Here is a 26,127-nt window from a genome sequence, read left to right as displayed (position 1 = left end):
ATATATAGTAATAAAGAGGTCAGAGAGGGCAAGTATAATAAAATAATGTTGCACAAATGCTTATTTCACAAGAAAAGTTTGTAAAGTAATGCTTGGATTCCTAATGTAATGCTGCTTTATAATTAGTCTTTGAAAAGAAGGAAGATTTCCTCCTTGAGTATGGGGGAAACATGCTTAAAATTTGAACTTGTGATGAAGAACTTGTAAAGAAAGATGATAAGCCATTAAAATGGAACTATTTGTGGTTAGATGCAGCTTGACTAAAATTAAAGTAATGCTGGTGTATTGCAAATTCAGACATTTTTTGGAAAAGCATTTTATTTTTATCTACTCCAGACTGCTGCTTTCAGAATGGTTTTATTCTTGGTGCTGTTGCTTCCAAAGTACTAATCGTGTGGTGGTGGTGTCTGTGTCTGTGACCCATTGCAATGTGCACTGCCTGTGGCGTTTCTCTGTACGGTTTCTAACACACACAATCTTTCTTTCTCTCTTTCCCCCTCTTCCTTTTCTCCTGTTCTTATGCTGTGCACTTGGTTCTCGTTTTGTCTTGTCAAATTCCTAACTTTTATAGAATCTCACCTCTGTCCTCGTTCAGCTTCAGCCAGTTCCATCAGTTCCCCAGTCCCAACTCCTAAAGTGCCCGTGCGCAGTCGTAGCATCGACAGATTGAAGTCCTCTTTATCTTCATCTGATGCAAGTTCACCAGATTCAACCCAGGTTTGTTGAAAATCCACAGGAATTAGGTTTGTATTAATCAGGGGGTTTGGAACAGCTCAGGATGGGATCCTATTTCAGCAGTTTGCTTGCTTATTGAAACATTCAATAGCTTTTGCTTAAAAAAACACAGTATTGAAATCAAATGGGAATTTTTTGGTCCTTGATCTCTCTAATATCTTAAAGGCATGTTGTTTGCTGCTTATGGTTCCCAAAATTTAATTTAGGTAACATTGACTGGGTCTGTGTTTTGGAACATAAAGGAAATGTGAAGTACATCTTGTTGAGAAGTTGTATGTTTGCTGGGGTAGCAGCTCTTCTGTCTGTAATGTATTCTAGAGAGCAAGCATTACTCTGTTTTTATGTATCTTCTTAGAAATCAGAGACAGAAAAACCATCCCCAGGTTCTGGTTTAAGACGCCCTCCCTCGCCATCTGTGTCTGCCCGTAGAAGATCCCCCTCTCCTGCTAATTTGGTGAAGCGTCCTCCATCACCTTCTACAATTAGGTATGCATCCAGGTTAAATATCTGCTTTTATTCAGAACAAAATGAAGGATGCTTCCTGTCTCAAGACAGCTGTGCTGTTAGAATTTGGATGACCTACACTGCGCCACGTTTATACACATAAGGACTTCATTTTTGGTCTGATTTCTCTTTTCCACAGTAGGGATGCAGCTCTTGAACCTTTGTCTCTTTTGTGCAGACAAAATACACACTGGTTTTCAATACAGTCTGTGCACTATAACCAACAGGAAGCGTGCGAGCTTCTGAATAAGCTGATCTGCCTTTATTAGCATAGGAAGTTTCTTGGATTGGAATCACAGGGTTCATCCTTGATGTGGAGGTAAATAGCAGACCTGTTTTGATGTTAGCCCACAAGGAGCGAGTCCAGGTGCCCAGGGTATTTTGGAATCCTGTATTTGAGTTTTATGAGGAAGGCACCAGTAGTTTGTGGGTGGATTTATTTTTAAAAGTGAGGTACGTAATGTAAACTAACTAACTGCTCTCCTCAGTTGCGTGTTTGAGGTTTTCAGTGTTAGCCCTGAAAAATATTCTTTATTTCAACAGACAAAAGACTCGCCCACCTTCGCCCAGCTTGTCAAAACAAAGGCCACCATCTCCTACTCCAGTCTCTAAACCGGCACCTATCCAACGTCAGCCTCTCACGCCAGGTGTTATAAACATTACCAAAAAGAAAACTGAAGCAGAGAGCAAACCAAAGGATAAGAGCACGGAAGGAACAGGACAAGAGCAAGGTTCTTCACCAGCCTTGGACAGGGATGTGGTAGCAGCTACTAGCACAAAGACCAAAGAAGGTGAGTGTTTCTCAGTGACTGACGCACTCTTATTCGAGACATCTCCAGTGTGTGCTAGGACTGGTGAAATAATTTGTTTGTGAGGCAGACCACTGGAGGGTAGGATGCTTTAAGGCCGAAGCTGTTCATTGCTGATGATTTATACAATAATTTTACATGGGGTAACTTTTGGTGTGGATTTTAGTGCAGTAGTCGGTTTATTTGACTTGAAGATTTAAGTCAGGAGCTTTCAATATTACTGCTTGTACTGTAATTTTAAGAAAAGCAGAAATCCTGTTTGCCTTTTCAACTTCAGCCACGGTAGCTGAGGGATCTACTAGCTTAGGTTTGCAAAGTCAATAGTTAAACTGTGCAAAGGTCTTTCAGTCCAGTTGATAATTCTTAAAATTGCTTGTGTAGAGACCTGCTTGGAGGAAGAAATCAGCTACTGGTGCATCTCAGGCTGAGAGCGAGTTTTCACAAAGCTAGAAGGCTGCCTCAGTCTCAGTTCCAGTGAATATATAATCATTGCTGCCTTAGGAAAAAGTGGTCGGTTCACAGGTCACACTGAGAAATTATCTTGGTAGATTAAGGAGAGCCATATACCAGATAAGCAATTAGTCTCCTAGTCCTCTTCATCGTGCCAAGTAAGCACAGCCTCTGTCCTTCTTACCGGAAGAACACTATCTGCCATCTCCAGAACAGAATCTGGGAGAGCCTTCTGATGAGGTCTGGCAGGCACTTCTTTGTGGAGAAGGACTTAGGGGAGACTTAACGGGAAAAGGAGGGATCTCTGGAATTTAAGCTACAGCCAGTGGGCAGTACTGGGGGTGAAAATCCTTCAGACACAAGGTAAGTGGGAACATATGCTTGCTGCACGTTACTGCATGTACAGTTCCTGTTGTGCATTCCTCAGCTGCTGCAGTTGTCTGTTATTTCTGAGGCTCTTCCTGACACTGCTCAATGTTGGATGTGAAATAGTGTTAGTCAGCTGAAGAACTCATTTATGGTACGGTTCTTTGAGCATGTGTTCCTCTAGAAGGAAGCCTGGATGTCATAGTCAAATGTGGATGTCTGTATGAAGTTGCACATCTGTCTTTGGTGTCACGTCATTTATCTTTGCAGTTAGAATGTCCATCCCTCAATGTGCTACATTACTGTGACAAACGTCTTGCATGCCTCAAAGGGGGCATAATCATTTGTGATCAATGTCGTCAGTTGGTTGAAACTTCCATAACAATGTGTCCTATTTCTGTATCTTCCAGTCGTTCTGGAACAAGAACACCTGTCCTTGTTCCTTGGTTGTCCCACCTTTCTCCTCTCTACACTGACTTCTGGGATTGTATTAACCCAGTTTATCTGTTGCCATTTTATTTTATTGCTAATCTCCAAGCTAGTCATCTTTGTAACGATTCGTACTGGGGCTGGGTGAAGCTCTTTTTCTTTGACACATAGAAGATAAGGAAATAGTGGGCATGTTCTTCAACATAGAGATGATTTCATTTATCTCTTTGAATGTTTTGGTACACTGCAATATGGCCAAGTGAGGCAAAATCTTTGTTCTTAAAAAGAAAAAGTTGCTTTAAATTTTCAAGGCAATTTTCATTTTACACATCAGTGTAGGCAGTTCACCCTGTGGGTTGGTGCAATACCATATTCCGGCCAGTTTCTGAAGTCAGAGCACACCAATGAATGGCATGTGGCAAATCAGTCTCTAGGTCTTGTAGGTTCAACCTAATCTCAGTTTCGTGCACTTGTATCTTCATACCATCTCTTCTCCTTCAAACTAAACTTGATTGCCCATTGCTGACAGACAGCAATCAAGTTTTTGTCTTGTTTTTTGTGTCTTCCTACTAAAATATACTGTTCTGCAGTAAAAAGCTTTTTATTTTTCAGTGACTTGGAGCAGTTGTTGTTTCTGGCAGCAGCCTTTCGCAGCTTCTCTGAGAGTTAAAAGGCTTGTTTCAACTTAAAGCATAAGAAGTGCTCCTTCATGAGCTCTCGCCTTATGCATGATGATAAGTAATAAACTATCATGGAGCCTCACTTTTTTGTATCTGGGTAGCGAAGGCTTTGGAATATGATTCCTAGATTAATTGTGAATAAATGACTTGCCTTGAAATGCGTTGGAATCTTCTCTCCATCCAACTAATAGTACATTTTACAATTGTTCTGAGACATTTCTCTTGCCTATTTCTCTCTTTCCCCTTCCATCACAAAAAGGTCCTTTGAGAAAAAGACAGTTCTTACCAGGAATGACAGTGGGACTACAACAAAAATGGAGCTGAGTATAAAATGCTGGAAGAATCTTTTTAAGGCATGTTAGCAATCATGTTGGGAAGTCCTGTGTCCTGCCCTATGGAAACAAACTGTATGAAGGGTGCATGGAGATGAAAGCACTATTGAAGTAACCACATGGAAAACATCAGTAAAGCTTCAAAAGTGAAAATGCAATGGGAAGGTCCCCCGTAGACTTGGAAGTCTCCTACCCTTTCTTTTGTTTCTATGCCCCCTGTTCTTTTCATATCTGTGGTGTTCTGAATCATTGTGACTAATTTTCTTCTATCATTTTCAATACCAGATATTCATCATATTTCAAGCTATCATTATCATGTTATAACCCTATAACCTAAAAGCCTAAAACTTTTAGGCTTCTTGCGGGGGATTAAGTTGTCTTATTTAGGTTCAGTTTTGAGGGGGGAAAATAGGTTTAACCTGACATTAAATGTCAACCAATTTTGATACAACAGAGATTCCAGTAGTGTTAAAACAGGACTGCCGCCTTGGTTGTTGTGCAAGTGCACAACAGAAGATGGCCTCTGCTGTAAAAATTGACTAGTCTAAACTGGCAAGACACTCAAGTAGTAGAGGAGAAGAGAGGCATTTTGATTTCTTCATGGTTATATACTGGCAATACTAAGTGAACCCTCGCTTCTTTTCTTTAAATAAAACATAAAGTTGTAAAATATAGGAAGAAAAGCGCGTGCGAATCTTGAGTAGGCAGATTCTGCTAACGATTCTTGCAACTGCAAAGGAGTGGTCTCTCCTGCTCAGGGAGGAGGAGGAGGAGGAGGACACCTTTTGACCGAGTTCAGATTTGGAACTGTTGTGGCTGATTCTTGGTTGTACCAACATGACTGCATTTTTGCCCAAATCAGAAGCAATGTCTGTTCTGGGGAGGTGTTTCTTTTTCAGCATTGGATAAATCTAAATATTAGAAAACATCTCTGTGACTGCACTCCATCAGTGCTGGAATGCTTTTCCTAGGACTGCAAGAAAAATTTTTATGCACAAAACACTGCCATGATTCAGCTGCTGAGGGTTTACTCTGTGTAATTATGCCCTACAGCTGCAGGTAGTGATTATGTGTCCATGAGGCTTAAGCAGCTTTTGAGGTATTAAAGTTCCTAATGATGGCATTGTGTTTTGAATGATTTGTCTTTAGGTCAGAGGCAAAATAACTGATCAAACCCTGATGTCATTGTTCATCAAAATTACCTTGACTTGAAGGCTTTATAAATGTTAAGCAAACATATATGTGCTGATTTGTGAAATATTAAAAAGAAGAAAGGCAGGTCCTCACCAACATTATGTTGCTATTGCTCTACTGACACCAAGAGCTAATTCTCTGAATATTCAGATCATGCGTTCTTAAGTCGCATTCAAACAGTAATATTTCTAGAGAGCGGGAATAACTGATAAAAATCAGAGTTCTTTCAATATATATTGAGAGCAACTGGATGGCAAGGGTTGGGGTTTTTTTGCTGATGTTAATTTATAATAGTATCTCTGATGTTCAGACACCATACCACCAGGCAGGACATGAAGAAACATAAACTGCAGGACTGTACAAATATCTGCTAACCTGGTGGTTGGAGCTGTTTTGATCTCCATGTATATTGGAAATTGATTTGTTGCTAAAATGTGTAGAAATACGGTATTACTGAAGTCATTAGTATGTGCCTTCAGGGCCAGATAAAATGATGATTATTTGCACCCTAAGATACTCTGTAAATATAAAGGCATGAATATTTATGTTAGGAAACAAGAGAAATTAAAAAAAAATTAATATTTCCTCTTCAGGGTCATGTGCGTTCAGTTTTATTAGAAGGAAGTTAAGTGTATTTCCTAAAGCAGTATTTTTTTTCAGTTTTCTTTTAAGTATTTGTAAGCATTATAGAATAAATGTGTCTTTTCAGAAACGTGTTTTTAAGTACTATGGTAATTGGAGAATATCTTTAACTGGATCGTCTGGAATATGGCTGGATCAGTATAGTTGAAATTAGTTGTTATTTCAGTGTCAGTGAGATCTTGTGGCTCTGCATTTCTTTAGGGCTCCCCTTTGGCTCTTGTGGGCCCTTAGATGATGTGCACTGATCAAAAAGATAGTGGGTCAGTTGGCCAAAAGAAAAATCTCAGCTTACAGTGATAACATCTTTTTTAATTTTAAGTTACTGGGGCTTTTTAACAGCAGTTTCTTTTAACCTTTGCAGAATCAGGTAGCAAAACAGTAGCAGGGACCACCACAGCTGAAGAAGCTGCTAAAATCTTGGCAGAGAAACGACGTCTAGCACGGGAGCAAAGAGAGCGTGAAGACCAAGAAAGAATTCAGAGACAGGAAGAGGAAAGGTAACAATTCAGGAGAAGGGAGGGATGCTTCCAGTGGTGGGGTGTGATTGGAATGGACACTCCAGCTGTATATGTTTCCTAAGCTTTAATTTAAGTTCCTGTAAATCTTAATGCAGTTCCTGAAGCAGAGACAGACGTTAGCACCATTTGAGACAGGACAGGTTGCTGTGTGTATTGCTAATCTATATCTCAGTATATATGTACTGCATAGTCCCTGTGCAAATCACTGCTGCTTTTTTCTTCCAGTCACCAGTAGTGCTTTTATTTCAAAACCAGAATGTGCTTTTTACACCACTTATATTTGTTTTGTTTGTATTTGTCTTGAAATAGTCAACCTCTCTGTATTAAACTTTCCTTTGATGAACTCAGGCAGTGTTTTGATGATACATTAAATCTCATGTTAGTGATCTGAAATCTGGATCAGAAATGTTGCAGCCAAGTAATTCAAAGTGATAAATCAGTATACATTTGGTTCACTGTATAGAAGTTGTTAAAAATAAATTCTTAACTTTGCGCTGACTAACTTTATTCCAGATAAGGGATCACCTGTCTGTGCTTCTGTGAACATGATAGAACATCAGATTTTGTCTGTTTTCCAGTCACGGGTATAAAGCTGTCGTAAACTTTCATATAGTCTGCTATAGATGTTTTATCAGAAATATGTCATCAGATCTGTTGTGTATCTCTGCATGATCTAGCAGTGTACACCTCCAGTATATCTCTGGATTTCAGACTATAGAAGAAACAGTCTTTTAGGAAATCCAACTAAATTTATGTTTGACAGTAATTAAAAGCTTCATTTGTGTCCTGGATGCAGGTGGTATTTATTAAATAGTTGTCACTTAATCAAGTTCTCAGTTAAACTTTCCATTATTGGAGCAACCTGCCTTGACCTTGACTTAATCAGCAAAGAACATTTATGTGCTCATAGTGTCTTCCAAGTTACTCTGCTTTTTCCTTTGACTGGTCTGGATGGTGGCATTTGTAAATCCACACCAGAGAATATCTTTACAGTTATTTTGTGATTGGATAACTTAGAACTTCCTTGCTTTCCTAGTCTGTCTCATGTGCATGCACACTTTAAAGAAATAAATATCCAGTCAGTAATCTGTATCTTGGAAACACTAGAATCAGAGAAGAAGAAACTGCCAAGAGAGCAACTGAGGAAAAAGCACTGCGGGAGGAGGAGCTCCGCAAGCAGGAAGAAGAAAAGAGACTGGCTTTTGAAGAACAACAAAGACAAGCTGAAGAGGAGAGGATCCGCCGAGAACAGGAAGAGCAGGAAAAACTTGCAGAGCTTCAACACCAGGTCTGCTTATCTGTAGGCTCCAGCTGTGTTCCTCATACAAGCTGCTGACGTGTTTTCGAGGGGGTTGTCTTTGATTTTCTTTCACAGAACAGTTTTGACACATCTCTGTCAGGAATGATGTAAAGCAGAGTTCATCCTGTCTGAGATGGATTTGAGAATGTCTTGAAGTCCTTTCCTTGCCCTAGTCTATGTGATTCCCGCCCCCCCCCCCTCCCCCCCATTTGATAAATTCAAGTGTGGGGCAGAAGCAGGTATTTTGGGAATTTTTTAGCCATCTGGGATGCCATTTTGCACATGTAAAATATTTGTACTGAGCCCACTTTACCAACTTACTGCTACAGATTATAAGGAGGTGGTCTGTCTGGAAAGTCATCTGGCTTGCTCTGATTCCTTTAAAAGAAAGCTTGGTAGTGTTTCCAAGTCTGCTTTCCTGGTTGCTAAATAGTCTTCCACAGCTAGTATCTGTGTACCTTTACAAAGGCATCCTTCTAACTGAAGGAAGCTGTTTTGCAGAAAGTGGACTTTCTTTAAATGAGATTAATTTTGAAAATTAAAGCAAATTTACAATTGAATTCTTTGTGTCTAAAGAGCTGTATTTTATGGATAGCATTGATGTGTCTGTTTCTTTAAAAGCTTGTTTGACTTTATAACAATTATTCAGTGTTAACTATGCTTCTATTTTCTTTCTGGTCACACTAGAAAAGATTTTCCAGTATGGAAGAAACAGAAGATGATCAGTACCAAGTATCTTGGCAGTAATACCTGACTGCCTAGATTTTTAAGTTAACCTTGCCACATTTAAAATTTAATTGCTGTCTTGCTACTTTATAAATTATCCTTCTTAGACAGATCTTCATCCTGAAGTATAGTTTGAACGCTGGGTAGCTCAACATCATTCAGAGTATTTGCATAATCACAATATAGCCATGCACATCGTTTTTCTTTTCAGATCAGTTTCTGAATGTCATAGTAATATATATTTCATGTCAGTAGCTGGGTAATTGGCATTTAGCTGCAACGTATGGTAATATTAAGTAGCAACTGTCTGATGTTCCTGTCTGTGTTGAACCACAATCTCTGTAACAGCTCTGCTTTTGACTCTTGGGAATGAGTTGTGCACTGGATGCTCTCTTTTTGTTTTATTTTCAGAGAGAAGAAGCTGAAGCAAAAGCCCAAGAAGAGGCTGAAAGACAGCGGCTGGAAAGAGAGAGAATTATGCGGCAAAATATGCAGGAAAGGCTTGAAAGAAAAAAGGTATACTGTTTTGGAAGCAGAGAGGTTTCTCAGCCTAAAATAGCGGTTGAAGTGTTAAACTGAACAGGCAAACTGTCTTAGATGCATTTAAATAGAAGTAGTGTGGGGGTTTTCTAAAAGCCAACTCTGGCTTGTGAGCTTTAAAATGGTGAATAAAGTAGTAAATTTATGAAACATGAAAATAATTATGATTGCTGAAAATTTAAACCAGAGTGCTGAAATATAAAGTTCTGTATGTCATTGCAACTATTTTCCGTTTTAACAGAGAATTGAAGAAATAATGAAAAGAACACGAAAGTCAGATCAAAACGAATCCAAGGTACTTTTTTGTTTGAATCTGTATAATGACAGAATAGGCCCTTGCCAGAGAAGGCTTTGCCTTGTATCCTGTCTTCCTCTCTTATCCTTACTCAAACTGGCTTCCATGTGAAGTGCAGAGTCCTGGTGCACCAGAGTAATTTTCAGTAGCTTCCCATTGCACACTTTCTTCTGCTTTGCTTGTTCTGACGAAAAGTCTTTGATGCGTTTTTGTTCAAGGCATATAGAAACAATGTGATCTGGCGTTATCACTTGCAGATTGGTTAAAAAAAAGCCACTGGTTAGATTTTTTTTTTTTTGAACTGTATGCATTCTTCTGGGGCTATTTTTCCCCAGAAAACTTAAATTCCTGGCTTCATCTGTTTGCTTAAAGCAAATTTTGGATCCCCCCTGGATTGCTACAGTAAACTGGGATATATTTTTGTTAAATGTAGTGACCTAAGGTTTGTGGTAAATTATGCATATTGTATTCAGGAGTAGTTGTTGTTCTCTGAACATTCAAAGACCCAAGTCTTCATATAGCTGAAAATGAATAAATAGTTAGCACACACCTTGGAGAAATGAGGGGAAAAGGAACTCAGGAATAGTTCATAGGTAGGAGATGGAAGTGGGTCCCACATATTTCTTTACAGGCTCTGGCTCAGCAGAGCATGTGTTGCTGGGTGACTTGATTGTCTGTTAGCCTTTGGACTAGTGTGGCCTTACTGCTGGGCACAGAATAAATACCCTGGCATGGGAGCTGTGATTGAACCATTTGTGCAACTGTCCTGTTAGCTAGAGGGTAATGAGTTATTCCAAATAACACTCCGGCAATTCAGTTGCAGAATGAAGGGAAGTCTGCCTCTGAGGCTATGGAGGCAGAGGATATTGAAGAGGAGGAAGAGTTGGGTCTTGAGAAGACTGATCAACCAGGTAAGGAAACTTGATGAGTCAGGTCTAAGTGGCAGTCAGTGTCTCAGTGATGTTTAAGCATTGCTAAAAAGGTCACTCACATAATAGCATTGTGATGGTCTGAGACACAAGTCCCAGAAATGCCAGGGAGGCTCAGTAGATCATTGCCTGTTCCATACCACAAGAGACGGTCAAAATGATTAAATGCAAAAATGATTTGAGAGTGAAATGCAGGCAGCGTGCTTTCATTTTATGAGTGTATTTTTAAAGATGGAAAACAAATTTCATGTTGTTACAGGCAGCTTGTCTATAGAGAAATGAATCTGTTGAAGCCAAGTGCCTCGAGTTTTGGTTAGGAAAGGTCATTTTAGCACTTGTATTTTATTCATTTAGAATAGCAATTCTGTTACTGAAGCTCTTTTTTTTTATTTTTATTTTTTTCTTGCTTTTTTTTCTTCCCCCACACTTTCAGGAAAGCTAAATGGCATTGAGTTAGCCCAGGAAGTCAAGGGGGAGGCAGAGGGTTGTTTAGAGACTGCGAATAGCTTGATCTCTACGGAATCTGAGGAAAAAGATTTGTCAGAGTTGAAGGCCAGTGAAGTGTTCATGAATGGAGGCGATTTGAAAAGTGATGAAGGGTCTCTTCTTGTTACTGAATTAAAGGATTCCAGGTGAGTCTGTGTAGGTGGCTGCTTTACTGTCAGAGCAGTTAATCCGTCACACAAGGAATATCTCTCTATGTTTAAAATAAATTTAGTGCTGTATGTAGCATTGCCTCGAATTTTGCACCCCGCTAGCTTTGTGGTATTTCTCTGGCTTGCTCCAGGCATGTGGTGTGCGCATGCTGTCAGTTTACTGCTTCACGCAGAGGCAGTTAGTTCAGGATAATTGTTTGTTTAGATGGCACCATGTTAACAGTACTGGCTTTGCTAAGAAGTGAGACAGATAGCCAGCAATGTGGCAGTGTTACTTATAAAGAACGGCATTGGCTTGAAATCTTTTCCCTTGAAATGGCTAGCAGTTCTTTTCACTAACAATGTTAAACAAGAGGGAGGGGAACAACACTGAAAAGAAAGAATAACATACAGAAAGGTCTAGAACAGTTTCAATTGTGCTGAAACACCAGATACAACACAAAAGCCTCCCTTAATGGGAATTTTAGTATTTCAAATTTTATCTTTTTGAACATAAAGCATTTCCATCTACTACTAGAAAAGTCTGTCCTCTGATGCTTGTTCCATTTGCTCATCTAAATGCTAATGATTCAGAAACGACATTGTGAACTCTTATTTTTTTAAAGTGATAATAAATTAATCTCATTCCTCCAGTGATGGAATACAAAAACATTTTCATGATTTTCTTAAGAATGAATCAAAATTGATCACTCTGATCTGGGTTTAGATTTTTAATGTTTTAAATATTGCTAGTCTTCTGAGGCTTAGTTTTGTGTTTAAAAAGTCTTAACTGGAAAAAAGGAAAAATGCACACTACTAAAACAGGGGTTTAATGGTGCAGGGCTTTAAACTTGTTGCTTTCTTCTATCAAATATCTGGAGCCATACCTTACCTGAGAGCTATTAGTATAGTAAAAAGTGTCTGTATGTTGGTGAGTCGTTCTTCCCCATTGGCTCTTGGAGGGGACATCTGCGTGGCAGCCGGAGGAGCTTGTCTGGGAATGCCATTCAGGATATTCAGTGCTTTGCAAAGTATGCAGACTGCTAATTGGCTGGCCTGTAATCAGTCTAAAGGTTAAACATGCAGAAACTGTAATATAAGCATCCATTCTTTTTTTTTTTTCCTAGCCATCCTGCAGAAGAAATGGTTATCGATGACTCAGTGAAGTTGGGTGTTAACGAAGCTGATCGTACAATTGGACTTATTCAGAATCTTAATGGAAAATCTGGTTCGTGGACTTTTGAGGAGTTTATTGACGTTGGAGTACATTCCAAGTCAACCAAACTAAGCTCGGACAGCATCTCTGCTGGTAACTGTAATCAAAACTTGAATGATGCTGCTACAATACCTTCTAGTCCCAAATTGGCTTTTGAGGAAGATGGTGCAGTGAATTCATTGACCAAACCTATAGATGCTTCATCAGGTAATCCAAGCTGATTTCCCTATCTGTCTCTTCCTCTGGCTAGGTAATTAACTTCCTTGCATATTACTCTCCTTGCCTTAACTTCAGCTTCTCATTTTCAAGGCACTTTTTCCAATGTGTAGGCCGGAGGGAAAGCTGTTTCTTTAGTGCTTGTAACTTGCATTCTGTCAAAAGGAGTCACCAACTGATGCCTTTTTAGGGACTTGCTCTAGACAGCAGCTAAGGCCCATCATTAAGGCTCTTCCAAAGACACAGCTGAGCCCCTGTGAAGCTCCTGTATCTCCTACCAGCACTCAAGCCCATCTGTTGTATTTTTAGGCTTCTTCTAAGATGTCTTAAGTGGCACATGTTACTTTTGAAGATGCTAACACTTTAAAAGGTGTCTGATGTAACTCTACAGACAAGACCTTTCCACTCCTAGGCATGTTCTGTAACTTTCTGATGCTGGCCTGCATGATCTTACAAGGTCTCTTCAAGCTCTGGCAAGGTATTAGCTGTCCTCTCTACTTACTGTAGAATAGTCTTTCACTTCACCGAGTGGGGGGTAACACCAACTTTAAATTCCACAGACAGTTGTGTTACATTTTGGGAGGAGTAATAAAGCTGCACACACAATATTCTGAATTTTCTGAACGAAGGAGGGCTGCATCTGAAGCCACATGTACTTGAGAAGCCAAACCCTGATGCAGTACAGCATAGTGTGTCAGAGAGGCTTCAGTAAGCTAGTTTACGTAAGACTAAACTTCTCTGGTGTTGGAGCTAAACCCCAAATGGACGTACTCACAGCAGGAGATCTCTTTCCATGAGATAAATGACTGTGTGAACAGTTGAAACGAATGGCAGTGGAAAAAACAAGACTTGCTATCCACGTTTTCTTTAAGTGATGTGTAGCACTTTTTTTTATTAAAGTGTAGCACTTTTCTAGACTGAACTGTTTCCTGAGTCTCCTCTGTCACTCTGCGTCTTGTGAATTTTAGTCCCATGGACTCATTGAGACTTTCCTTGAGGCCACAACTAACTGGACCATGGGAATAGACGGGTTTCATGTGATACTGCTGATCACATTTTGTTCTGATCAAAATCATTAACTTTTTAGTGAAGCCTTTTAATTTTGAACTTGAAAGTGTTTAGACATAATATGTTTTAAGAATTATTTACATAACTTTGGAAACTAATATTATATATAAAAAAAGAAAAGCTACTGTACTGATTTTGGACCGTAACCAACCAAGTGGTTCTGTGCTCACTGCCTGGATGTAGACTCTGACAGTGATGATAGACGTATGTGGCATACACACAGTTATGATGGTTAAATGTTTTCTTCTCTTTGCTCTTTGGACAGAACTGTGAACACTAGAGAGACCTGGAAATAATCTGATTGCACTTCAGTAATCCAGTGTTTTATCAAGTACCGAAGGCCTTGTTTTGAAAAGCTGCTTGTTTACCTTTATCCATCTTCATGTTTGCAAAAAACCTAAAACACCAGGGGGAGGGATGACAGACTTCTGATTTGCACCTTGAAACATTTCAGGGAAACTATTGTGCTGATGTTCCTTTTCCATTCGTTTAGTAATTGTTAGATAAGACTTCCTTGTTCAAATATCACTTGTTTCCCTTTTACAGACTTGACAGTAATCTGTTTGAGTCTTTTTTTTATTTTTGTATCAGTATCACGTACAGCAACGTGCCACTGGAGGCTCCCCACTTAGCTACTGGCCAGATTTTGCATATTCCTAAAATGGCACTTGATGAAATAAAAGACTCATTCAGTGTGTGTTAAAGTTGAACTCCCTTTGTAACATTCTAGAAAAATGCTATTGCTTGTTGGTTCATGTGCTATTTAAAAATGCAAAATTTAATATCTTCAATCTTGAATGAACGAGAAAAACTCCTTATTTTCTAATGTGAAAATACTGGCAGTTTCAAAATGCAGTTTTGTACCATCGCTAATATGTTTTAATCTACTGGCAAACATCAAAACGTTTTACAGCATATGCACAAAAATGTTGAGTACCTAGATATGTCTGTCATAGTGCAGTTTAACATGTCATGCTTTTAAAAGTGTTTTCCTTTTGAATTACTTATTTAAGTTTATCTACACTTATGGAAGTATTATTTTATTGTGTACATAACAGTATTAGACCACTGAAGTCATGTTTTTTTCATGTTAATTATTCTAAGTGTTCCTATTCTAGCTTTATAACAGTGGCTGCAAGCTGCATATATATTTCCCTTCCCCTAAAGCCTGCATTAAGTAATCTATTTAACCTAAACTTGCCTGCTTTTTACAGCATGAAGAGATTAACTAAGCATCTTCTGAAAATTGCTACTGAAAGTAATAATGGAGTCTTGTTCTTATGTCTCCTGTAACAGATATACTGGATAAGTGATTACTTTAAAGGATAGCTGTCTCAAATCCTGCTATAAACAATTGGCTGATACTTCAATTCAAGTGAATCATCCAAATGGCAGCTGTGTTTTCAGTGGTTAAATGCAAATGGTTTTGCTGGAACTACATGTGTTCTTTCCTTGACATTGCAGTTACAGTTGGAAACCCTCCGCCTTCTTACTCTTGCTGTTTGCTATTCAGAATACAGTAGAACTGTTTTAGACTTTAGAGCAGTGCCTTAGGTAAAAGGAAAAATGTATTTTTGTATGATAGCTGTTTCATTCTGGCAGAGACAATCATTCTAACAAAAAAGATGCCGATATTTTTTTTTCTGTGCCGATATTGTGTTGAATGGTCTGTTACAGCTCTATGTAAATATGTGCGCACTGTTAAATAAACTTTGCAGTTGAACAATGCTTTATTTCTGTAATGCTAAACGTTACCTTGCTAGGAGGCTCCAACCTCTTGCCATGCTGACCTGCCTTGAGATGCACTCTGGTACTGCTCTAACTACTCCACAGTGCAGGTTCCCAAAACTAGTAGCCTCTTTGGCAATTGCATTTGTGTGGTTGCAAAGGTATTTGTACTAACACCTTCAGACCTTGCTGTGTTTGTACATGCTGATGACATGTTCATAACTGTTGAAGTCTTTCACTTGCTTTTCACTAAAAGCCTTTGCCTTTTACTTCTAGCTCCAGCATCTTTATATATTAGTGGTGAGTCCAGCAGTGCTCCATGGCCACGGTGGAGCAGTGATCACCAAGAATACAGCACGATGCTGCCTTTTGTTTTTCTTAAAAGAGTTCTTTGTTTCTGGTAGGTGTTTGTGAATGAAAGGGAACGACTGGAGCAGCATCCAGTTGATAAGTATTTCTATATTTCACTACTGTGGAAAAAAAAACCTCTTAAACCAGCATTCAGGTTACTGAAGGGTAGTAGATCTGTGTATGGACAGTGGCTGTACATATGTTCTCCAAAGGGCTTTTTCACACAGGCTGTTTCTGGCAGATGGTCCAGTGTCAGTTATATTTTTTTTTTAATAATTAGTTCATGGAAATTGGTGCTTTGGTCCTCAGATATTTAAGGGTGCTATGACAGAACAGCTGACTCTACTTTGCCAGTATCAATGTATGAGACTTGATTGTGGTAGCCCAGCCATAAGAGGTGTCAACTGTGTAAGATGGCAAAATGAAAAAACAATTTTCCAGGCTGCAGGACTCCAAGCAGGCACTAGTCTCATTTTTATTAAATCATAAAACATACACTGACATGATAGGAGAGCTATCGTTGTCTGAGCTATTTTTAAGGCAATTCTAAATGCCTGTGCATTTTGTTGTAGTTGAAAGATTTACTTCTTGTTAATGGATTAATAATTGTATAGAGACAGCCTCGTTTAAACAATGATGTAAAAAAAGCTGATGAGCAAAACTTTTGGGCAAACCATGCAGAAATCAAGACTAAAGTTTATGGAAACTTAACTAGAGCTAAATTGTATTGCCAAAACATTGTTATATGTAAGATGAAGCCATTCCATACACGTGCTGCAATTTGGTGTGGTAGGGTAAGCTAAGGTATTTATTATAGAGCTGCTATTAATGGTGTGATGATGTATGTAATGTACTTGTAAAAGCATAATAATGGATCTCTCTGATACCAGGTGCAATCTTTGCATCTCTGTTTCTGAGGTGCATGCCTTGTCAAACCCACTTCATTTAAGTAAGTGCCAAGCTTAAACGTATACCAGACAAGTTTAAAACTAGCTTTGTTTTAGTTTAAGCCACACACAGATTATTTAGTATGTGGATCTCTAATGCTAAATCTAACAGCATTTCAAGCCTTTACACTAAGAGTTACTCAGAAACAAAGTTAGATTTTTGCAATGCTACATGCTTTTGTACTGCAGGAGCTTCAAAAGTCAAACCCAGTATATTGAGGCTACTTTAGTTTTTATACTAAAATGGAAAAAGTTAAAATTCTTAACATGCAAAAACCTGCTCCTTTACCAGGACTGTTTTGGAAAGCAGGGCTCTAAAATCCATTTTACAGCAGTTGCTGTCTGCTCCTTACAGTCGTTTGGGACACTCAGCACAGTAAATTTTTCCATTATGGCAAACAAAGCGCTTGTTGGCCAGACCACGGGCACACTTTGTGCATTTGAAACAATAATCGTGCCAGGATTCATCTTCGTAGTTAACCACACTGGTTCCTCTTCCAAATCCTGCTAGGAGAGAAAACAATTATAGGACGGCGATAGTAGCTTTTCCCTTGGCTGGGTTAGCCCACCAAACAGCAGATCCCATTCTTACTGCTTCCTGTGCTTCTCTAGTCCTGCAGACCGTATCTGTGTGCCTAAAATACTAGCAAGAATTGCAACCGAACCACATTGTTTGCTGCTTAGTATCACTGCTCTTGGAGAAGCGGGCAGCTTAGCATAAGGCTTGTGTGGCTTGTCTCTGCGATAAGCTTTTTTCCTTGGATCCCTTCTCCAGGAAACAATCAAGCTGAAGGAAAGATCAAGATGTAAAGCAAAGACAGGTTGGGCTAAACACCCTACCTGGTTGCTACGGGCTTAGATCCATGCTCTAAAATGCAGAATGGAATGCAAGTCCCATGGGACTGGCAGGATAGTGCCCACATTTCAGGGCTGAGCTTTGCAATCCAGTAACCATTACATGTAAATCGGAAGCAAAGCAAATGTCACTTTGGGGCAATAAAACGCTGCTCTCTTGTAGACTTAAGGTTCCCAAACTAAGATAGAGGTGGGAACAGTTCTAGTTGGGGAAGTTTTTTGAAGGAGGTAAATTTGAGGCGTGCAAAGGGTAAAGAAAGAGCTCATTTACTAACTCCGACTTCATCCAGCAAGAGCACGTGGCTTATCATGGCTTATAGTTAGATCACATGTAAATTGCTGGGACTGGGCTTGGTATACTAGATCTGCTTCTGGTTTTAGCAGCCTCTGAGCTGCATGTCTTTGGGGATTGCTGTTCTGACCTTAAGCACCCACTGCCCTCAAGCTGCATTTAATCCAACATACCTGTAATAGGATTCTTGCAGCCAGCACACTTCTTGGCAACACACTCCTTGTAGCAGTCAACACAGTAAAACTGATCCTCTACAGCTGTGAAGCGCTTCCCACCCAGTTGCTTCTTGCAGTTGGAGCAAATGAAACACTCTGAATGCCAAGGCTGTTCCTGGTACGTGAGGCCTCCAGAAGTGATGGGCTAGGAGGCGAAGAGCAGAGATGTATTTCAGAACCAGTAGGGAGGAAGAGAGGTGATGGAGGCATGGGGTGTAAGGTAGGAGGGCTTTGTCACAGAGAAGATCTCTTGAAATTTTCATTAAAATTAAATAGTGTAGTGCACTTGAGTTCCTCAAGCCTGAAATCCTGCATGCCTGGAGCTTTCATAATGGTTTATTTCACCTGCATTGACTCTTCAATTCTACACTAATGAGTTGCAAAAGTTGTAAAACAGCTATTTTATAAAATACTGTTTTACTGCTTGAATATACAATACCTGCTAGAGAGCTCAAACCATCCCCAAAGCAAGTGCAAGGCCGGTGCCCACTTGATTTCAGCAGAGCTGCCATCAGATAACCCTACAGCCCCTGCTCAGGTACTGTAACATGAAAGAACCATTCTCTCTCATGTTGTTATAGCACTAGCTGTTTGTGCCAGTATCTCAAGGAAAGAACATAAGCATTGGTACAGCTTCACCATGATCTGTCTACTGGTTTACTCTCCTAGCTTCCAAAAGACATGTGAGGGCTAGTTCTGGCAGCTGCCTTTGCAAAGTGGAAAGACTTACGTTCTTGCATTTAGCACAGGTCTTGGCAAACTTATGCTCATGGCAGGAGACACAGTAGAAGTCATCGCCCTTTGGGAAGAAGCTCCCAGATCCAATCACTTTCTTGCACTGGCTGCAAGTGAAACAGTCCTTATGCCAGACCATCTTCTTGTACTCAACATTTTGGTCTCCTACAACAGACAGAAATAACTTGTGATGTGGGATTTCAGGCTTGTGACAAACTCCCAACCCTGTGCAATGTAGCATGCCTGTAGGCAAGATGTGTCCATACCTATGCCCAGGATTCAGTTGTAACATGGACAAGGGATAAGCTGTTAATTTCCATATCTGACTTTAGCCAGGGCCTTCTAGATTTTCTTAAAGTCGGACAGGTGCCTGAGCCTATCTGAGAAGAGGACCTTGATTTACAGAGCAGAGCTTTTTGTAGAAATGGTTTAAGACTAACTGCTAGAGTAAGCTATCCGCATGAGGGTTAACTGCAAAGCAGCCTTTCAACACTTTAATAAAATGGACAGGTGAGAGCAACAGTCAAAATTTGCACCATTTTGTGGTGCTCCAGCCTTCCACTATGATGCCCACTGTACCCCTAACTGCAGCTTCTACAGCCTCCACAGCTTGACAAACCGTCATGGGTTTGCCCTAGATCAGAACTGGGCAGTTGTACCCCTATCACTGGCACCAGTACCTGCAATAATAGGCTTGAAGCAGCCTTTACACCTGGGCGCATCCTCAGCAGCAGTGCAGTTGCTACACCAAACCTTGTTGTTCTCCCTTAGCATGAAGGGCTCGTTGACCAAGGACGTATAGCACTTGAAGCAGCGGAAGCAGCTGTCATGCCAGTAACGGTTCTTGAAATGCAACTCCTGAAATGAACAGAAACAGAGTGAGCAATAAGCCCTTCTCTCTTGCTGAGCAGCCCTAAAACCAAGCTACTGTCTCATCAGCCTTGGCAGCTGAGGATAGATTTGTTAGTTCCTAAGCATCTCTGCATTCAGTGGTTGGAAGTGCAGCTCATCTGCAAGCAGTTAAGGGAGGGACATTTAACCAAACTCACGGACACAATCGCATTCATTTTGGACTTTCAGGGTAGCAGAAGATGCTTCAAACCAACAGCTTTGAGATTAGAAGTTCTGTAAGTGGGGGCTTCTCTGATTGTCAAGTTCCCTCTAGTTCAGGTGTACATTATTACTGCCACGAACATGAAGTAATAAACATTTCACAAGCTGACAAAAAAATCAGACCCTAGCTTGCTGAGTGCTTTGCCCAGAAGATGAGTTTTCTGCAAGTCCTGTGCGGGCTGGATTACCTGCAGTACTCTCTTCAGGACAATTCAGCGTCTGCCGCAGTTCATGTGGCTGAATCTAGATGGTGAAATAAGCTCCTGTGCAAAAGCAGCCTGTCATGAGCAGTCCTGCTGCAGTGCCCCAGAGCCTCTGGCTCTTTGCCCAAGGAGCACATGGCCCATCAGCCCGAGGACTCACGACAGAACTTGTTTTCACACAGAAGCTCACAAACAGACCAGAGCCAGGAAAACAAATGGGAGGGTTATCAGCAGCTGCCTGTCTTCTTCTCGTTACCCATTTAACTGCTCAGCACTCACCTTGGAGTCAGCTCCAATGGGTTTCTTGCACTCAATGCAGGTGTTGGCACAGATCTTCTCGAAGCACTTGACGCAGCAGTGACGACCCTCTTTCTGCACATACTTCTTCCCTTGCAGAGGGTCACGGCAGTAGTGGCAGTCAAAGCGCTCCGACATGGTGCCCACGGTGTAACTGCCAGGCCCTGCGAGAGGAAAGAAAGTGAAGTTACAGCACTGAAGCCCTGATAAGTGCTTCAGGTTCTCAGGTCTATGCAAATAAGTATCAGAAAGATGGCTCAGCAATGAGCATGTGGTGGTGTCACGCTCCTCAAGGGCTTGTTGGTAGAGAAAGCAGCTTCGGTGCCAGCACTGTTAGGGCAATTTTTCTATCAGGCAGCTCAGTGGTTTATAAAACACGACAGCTCTCTACCGACTGCACTGGCATTTTCCAGGTGTCTCCAGCTTTGTCTTCAGGGTCTAGGTTAGGCTAACAAACCATCCTGCTCAGGGAGGCTGGGTGCAATAGACAATCTGGGTTTGGTCACAGCAGTCACAAACATACACCTGCTAAAGAAGGCAGCTTGGATGTCCCCTCCCAGGTCACGAATTGCCATTTAGGACACAGAGAGAGAAGTAACCACGAAGTCTCAGAAAAATGCGGGCTGCAGCGTGAGGCCGTGTGGGCCAACTCCTGGCTGCGCTCTGGAGCTCAGCAAGGGCAGGGGCTGCCCTGCCTCCGGGAAGCGCTGTGCTTGCCACTACAGTTAGTGTAAGCAGTTGTGGTGGGTTGACCCTGGCAGGCCCCCAGGTGCCCACCAAAGCTGTTCTATCACTCCCCTCCTCAGCTGGACGGCGGAGAGAAAATATAACAAAAGGCTCGTGGGTCAAGATAAGGACAGAGAGATCACTCACCAACTACCGTCATGGGCAAAACAGACTCAGCTTGGGGAAATTAGTTTAATTTATTACTAACCAAATCAGAGTAGGGTAATGAGAAGTAAAACCAAATCTCAAAACACCTTCCCCCCACCCCTCCCTCCTTCCTGGCTCAACTCCACTCCTGATTTTCTCTCCCTCCTCCCCCAAGCAGTGCAGGGGGACGGGGAATGGGGTTTACGGTCAGTTCATCACACGTTGTCTCTGCCACTCCTTCCTCCTCAGGGGGAGGACTCATCACACTCTTCCCCTGCTCCACCGTGGGGTCCCTCCCATGGGAGACAGTCCTCCATGAACTTCTCCAACATGGGTCCTTCCCACGGGCTGCAGTTCTTCATGAACTGCTCCAGTGTGGGTCCGTTCCCCGGGCTGCAGTCCTTCAGGCACAGACTGCTCCAGCGTGGGTCCCCCGCGGGGTCACAAGTCCTGCCAGAAAACCGGCTCCAGCATGGGCTCCTCTCTCCTCGGGGCTGCAGGTCCTGCCAGGAGCCTGCTCCGGCGTGGGCTTCCCACGGGGTCACAGCCTCCTTCGGGAACCCACCTGCTCCGGCGTGGGGTCCTCCCCGGGCTGCAGGTGGAGATCTGCTCCACCGTGGACCTCCCTGGGCTGCAGGGGGACAGCCTGCCTCACCATGGTCTTCCCCACGGGCTGCAGGGGAATCTCTGCTCTGGTGCCTGGAGCATCTCCTCCTCCTCCTCCTTCACCGACCATAGTGTCCACAGAGTTTTTTCTCTCACGTATTCTCACTCTTCTCTTTGGCTGCAGTTTTTTTCCCCTGCTTAAATCTGTTCTCCCAGAGGCACTACTGCCATCGCTGATGGGCTCGGCCTTGGCCAGCGGCGGGTCCGTCTCGGAGCCGGCTGGCATCGGCTCTGTCGGACATGGGGGAAGCTTCCAGCAGCTTCTCACAGAAGCCCCCTGCTACCAGAATCTTGCCGTGTAAACCCAATACAGCAATGCATTAGTAACACAAATCTTTTCAGTTCCCTTAACGGCCATCTGAGATACCAACGCTAGATTTCTGCCTACAGAGAGGCAGGATGGGCTCCGGCCCATCACTAAGAGGAAGGATACTAGATTGTTTTATTTACATATTTCACATCAGGCAAGGATAACGGTACCTAATCACTCACTGAGAGCCACTTAGTTCATTACGGCCAGGCCCACTGCAGGCCTCGGCGAGGTCCTGGCTGAGGTGCCGCATAATTTGTGTGCAGAAGTCACCGACAACCATGAGCAGAGCAGAATAGTTTCCACGTTTCTAGCCAGCTGCAGCCCCCGCCGAGGCCTTTTGTGCTGGATAGTTGTGCAGCTTCCAGCTGCTTCTTTTCACCGGGCTTTCACATATAAAGTCATAAGGAAAAGAAAAAAAAAACAAACAAGAAAAGATCTCTCTACACATAAAGATACTTCTTCGGTTCATGCCAGCAGGGCTCTGCCAAGGCATGATGTTCCACGGTGGCCAGGGAGCCAGCACATCAGTGGGTGTGGGGGCTCTCGCCCGGAGGATTTTCCACTTTGGCTGGCGGTACATGCTCACGCTTTCTCCCCAAACACCCACCCCAGCCTGCACGCCCCGTCTCAGCCTCCCAGACCAGTTCTGCTAACGGCTCCCTCCGTTTCCCCAACGCCCTTCCTCAGAGGAAGCCACCAACACTCCTGCGAGGGAGCTGCAAAAGCTCTTGCCAGGCTTACACAAGCCCGTGCGGTCCCCAAAACGCAGCTCCATCCTCCCCCCCGCAGCCCCCAGCCCTGCGGAGCCCCGTTCCCCCCTGCACGGCCACCCACCCACGACACAGCCTTGAACTTTCTGCACCGTCAGCAACCGGACAGGAGATGCAGTGGCGGTCTGGCAACGGGGGCTGCCAAGAGGAAATTTAATTATTCTTTTCCCGATAGAGCTGCAGCGCCAGAGCGGAGCAGGAAGGGGAGAAGGATGCGGTCAGGCAACATAAATTGCTGCTGCTTCCAGCTGTGAGGTGGGGGAGGCCGTTAGCACCTCCATCACGTAGCCTCACCTCGGACCACCCCACCAAGCTCCCAAGCCCTGGGGTTGAGGGGCTGCGTTGCTTCCCGCTCCTGATGGAGCTCAGCGGCTGCTCGTTACAGCCCTGCTGCTCCAAGCCCCAGCACAGCACCTTTATAAACTGAAACAGGGCTTGGGTTGGGGGTTTTTTTGGGGAGAGTCAGCGGGACCCCGTTGGGCTCAGCCGCAGGTTGCCGCGCAGGCAGGACTGCCCGTGTTGTTACGGCACGAGGACTTGTTTACACAGCTTTTTCTTGGGCACTTGCCCACTCTGGTAATTCTAGATGTACCGTCAACTGTGTGGCCCAACCTGTCGGCGTGAGAAATCCCCACGCTGGCACAGGAGCCCCCGGGGCTGATGGAGCATCGCGGCCGCTTTTGAGCGGAGTGGAGCCTTGCAGCCGAGGCACCGGAGCGAGCACACCTCGCCAGAAGAGCACGCATCAAACCCAACAGCTCCTGGCACTGCCCAGACACCGCAACAAGAAGCGAGGGGCGGCTGCTGCCTTCACCATCTCCTTTGCCAACCCCCCTTTTTCTTTTTTTCCCCTTTTGGAGGAAGGTGATGTTGGCAGCACACCATGAGCAGCCCTGACGCAGCCATGTGCAAAGCCCAGGGAGGTGCCTGCCTGCAAAGGAACATTTTGCTGCTATTTCAGAGCTCTCCTTCTGCCTCATCTCTGGGCTCAGGAAGCTGCTGGATGGGCAGTGGAAGATGCTGGGACACGAGACTGGACTCACACTGTTACTCTGGAGATTTTAAAATCCAAAAGCCATCTCACTGTCTCCCCTTTGTCACCCTTTCAATAACATCAGGCCAGAACAAGTTGGAGCATTTCTCTTCCAGAAGGCAAGACAGAGAGTCCTGGAGAGGAGCATCACATAGGGAGGCTGCAGCAGAGGTAGGGGCTGGGTTCACACCCTTCCCCTAAAACTTATAGAAGCAGGCTGGAGTCCAAGCTGGCAGGAATTGCACTCTATGGGGACCGAGGTCTGGAAATGCTGCCTTGCCAAGGTCAGGAGACGGCCACGTCCTGCTGACAACTACGCCAAGGGTTGTGTTTGTACCGGTTCAAGTAAATGAAACAAATAAACAGTTGGGAAACATGGAAACTATGTGAGCCACGGCCAGCTTTGCAGAGCTTTATCAAGCAAGTGGGTTTTATTTAGAAGAAATGCAATTGCACAGAGTCCAGGGCAAATGGTATCAAAACGTTCCTGATCTTGGGTTTAGGGTTGCTTTCAGCCAGAACACGTGATCGTGAACATATGGCTCAGGGAGTAACATAAGCTTGTGTTCCCATGTAACGCATGACGCGCTAACAGGAGACACACATTTATCACAGCAGCTTTGGAGCTCCACAAACAAATTAACACTACGCCTGATAGTCCCAGGAGTTGGGCTGTGCAGGCAGACAGGCCAACTTCTACCTGCCTCATGCCATCTCATGGACCAAAAAGTCCCTCTCATACATAGGCTGGGGCATGAATTTTCTTCCAGCTCTTACAGGAGCTTTCTGCCCTCAGTGGTGTCATCCCTACCCTGATCCAGACCCCGGAAAGGCACCTCTATCCCCCGTGCCTGCAATGGGGATGCAAACACTGACCATGTTGTGCCAAGAAACGTGCTGGCTGTTCATGATCTCTGCTCACCCGTCTCACCGTGCCGAGAGCTCTCGTCAGCCAGTCCATCTCCTACAACCCTCCCACGGGAGCAGCCCACCCAGGGGCTGGTGCACGAGAGCTCCAAAAGCCACCAGTCTGTGGCAGAGTGGGGCCCTGTGGCAGTAGCAGCCGTGCTGGGACCACCAGATCATTTTTCCAGATCGGAGCAAATGTCCATGGATACCTCAGAGTTCTGCTGCCCTGAGGAAGAAGCACTTAGTATCCTACTGCTGTCCTGTCCCCTCTCACAGAAGGTAGACAGAACAGAAATTTGTTGTGCTCCATAAAAAAAATAAATCTTCTAAAGCCTGGCTGGCAGCAGATCATGGGTTTGGAGATATTTATCTCCTTAATAACCTGTTCACCCTCCGGCTGCACCACATCCCCACAACTTAACTTTCCAGAGCTTCCAGGTATATTAACCCTGGCCTGTCTTTGCTGTCTGGAAAATAGGGAAGTCATGAAACTAAGGACACACTGGGTATATGGAAAAAACATGACGACTCCTCGCTCTTCCTTGGGGCCTTTATTTTAGTGCATGCTGCATAGTTTCCCTGTGCAAGCTGCGCAGCAGCTGTTGAGCACACAGGAGGGATTCGCATCAGCGGTAGAACCACGCTACAGCAATGCAAAACTCTGCGCTCAGGGTAAGCACTCAACAAACTAACCACTAAAACCGTAAGCGCTCTACCTCTGTGCTTCTTTTCACAGTGGTGTGCTTAAAACGACAGTGGTACACACAGCTGTTTTAGCTTGGAAGTTGTTTGAACACAGTTTCTTTGGCTGTGCCTTTACACCAGGCTACAGTGTCTCCAAGCGAACAGCCTGGTCAAGTGTCTCCTGTTTAATCCCAGCAGAATCACGTACCCTGAGGACACGCACTGATCCAAACCCCATTTCAGCTTGACTCTGGGGCCACACAAGGGGATTTAGAAAACAGAGGAAAGGTAGGGACAGACTGAAGCTATTCTCTGGCCCAGGCTGACATCCATGTGCAGAGGATGTTCTGCTGGAGAGAAGCAGGTGAGAAGAGACAGCGCAGGCTGCTGGGGAGAGGGGTAGGTGCAGTACATGCTCATCCTTAAATAGCCTAGAGGACCCTCAATAAAAATAAGAGCTCAAGAAAAATCCACCAATACTTCCAGAAACTAATCCTCCTTTAAGCAAGGTGTCCCTCTCCCACCAGCCCTGGCAGGGTGCTGTCTAAATGTAGCTCCC

General features: G+C 43.2%; 2 protein-coding genes across 18 annotated transcripts in view; one reads left to right on the top strand and one right to left on the bottom strand.

The window, feature by feature from the left end:
• The window catches only part of MAP7D3 (MAP7 domain containing 3), a 47,738-nt gene extending 32,426 nt beyond the window's left edge, over positions 1 to 15,312 (top strand). For 7 of the 14 annotated variants that reach the window (XM_069811440.1, XM_069811436.1, XM_069811434.1 and 4 more), the window contains 10 exons: positions 572 to 717; positions 1,091 to 1,221; positions 1,783 to 2,030; positions 6,503 to 6,638; positions 7,767 to 7,947; positions 9,097 to 9,201; positions 9,467 to 9,520; positions 10,338 to 10,431; positions 10,883 to 11,081; positions 12,212 to 13,438. In XM_069811440.1, coding sequence (XP_069667541.1) covers positions 572 to 717; positions 1,091 to 1,221; positions 1,783 to 2,030; positions 6,503 to 6,638; positions 7,767 to 7,947; positions 9,097 to 9,201; positions 9,467 to 9,520; positions 10,338 to 10,431; positions 10,883 to 11,081; positions 12,212 to 12,521 — 1,604 coding nt within the window. In that variant the 3' untranslated portion in view covers positions 12,522 to 13,438. Of the gene's footprint in view, positions 1 to 571; positions 718 to 1,090; positions 1,222 to 1,782; positions 2,031 to 6,502; positions 6,639 to 7,766; positions 7,948 to 9,096; positions 9,202 to 9,466; positions 9,521 to 10,337; positions 10,432 to 10,882; positions 11,082 to 12,211; positions 13,439 to 13,849 lie in introns of those variants that run through there. The other 7 variants (XM_069811437.1, XM_069811442.1, XM_069811441.1 and 4 more) reach the window with 2 other exon arrangements.
• An 802-nt stretch (positions 15,313 to 16,114) lies between these two features.
• The window catches only part of FHL1 (four and a half LIM domains 1), a 33,794-nt gene continuing 23,781 nt past the window's right edge, over positions 16,115 to 26,127 (bottom strand). For 3 of the 4 annotated variants that reach the window (XM_069811453.1, XM_069811454.1, XM_069811451.1), the window contains exons 2-6: positions 20,303 to 20,484; positions 19,388 to 19,565; positions 18,703 to 18,872; positions 17,931 to 18,117; positions 16,115 to 17,117 (exon numbers count right to left, since the gene is read on the bottom strand). In XM_069811453.1, the coding sequence (XP_069667554.1) occupies positions 16,960 to 17,117; positions 17,931 to 18,117; positions 18,703 to 18,872; positions 19,388 to 19,565; positions 20,303 to 20,458 (849 nt within the window). In that variant the 5' untranslated portion in view covers positions 20,459 to 20,484 and the 3' untranslated portion in view covers positions 16,115 to 16,959. The remainder of the gene's footprint in view (positions 17,118 to 17,930; positions 18,118 to 18,702; positions 18,873 to 19,387; positions 19,566 to 20,302; positions 20,485 to 26,127) is intronic. The other variant, XM_069811452.1, reaches the window with a different exon arrangement.

This window comes from Haliaeetus albicilla, chromosome 23 (genome assembly GCF_947461875.1).
Source record: "Haliaeetus albicilla chromosome 23, bHalAlb1.1, whole genome shotgun sequence".
In the NCBI taxonomy this organism is placed as follows: Eukaryota; Metazoa; Chordata; class Aves; order Accipitriformes; family Accipitridae; genus Haliaeetus; species Haliaeetus albicilla.
Note: the sequence above shows the minus strand (reverse complement) of the source record. Positions and strands in the feature narration are given on the sequence as shown.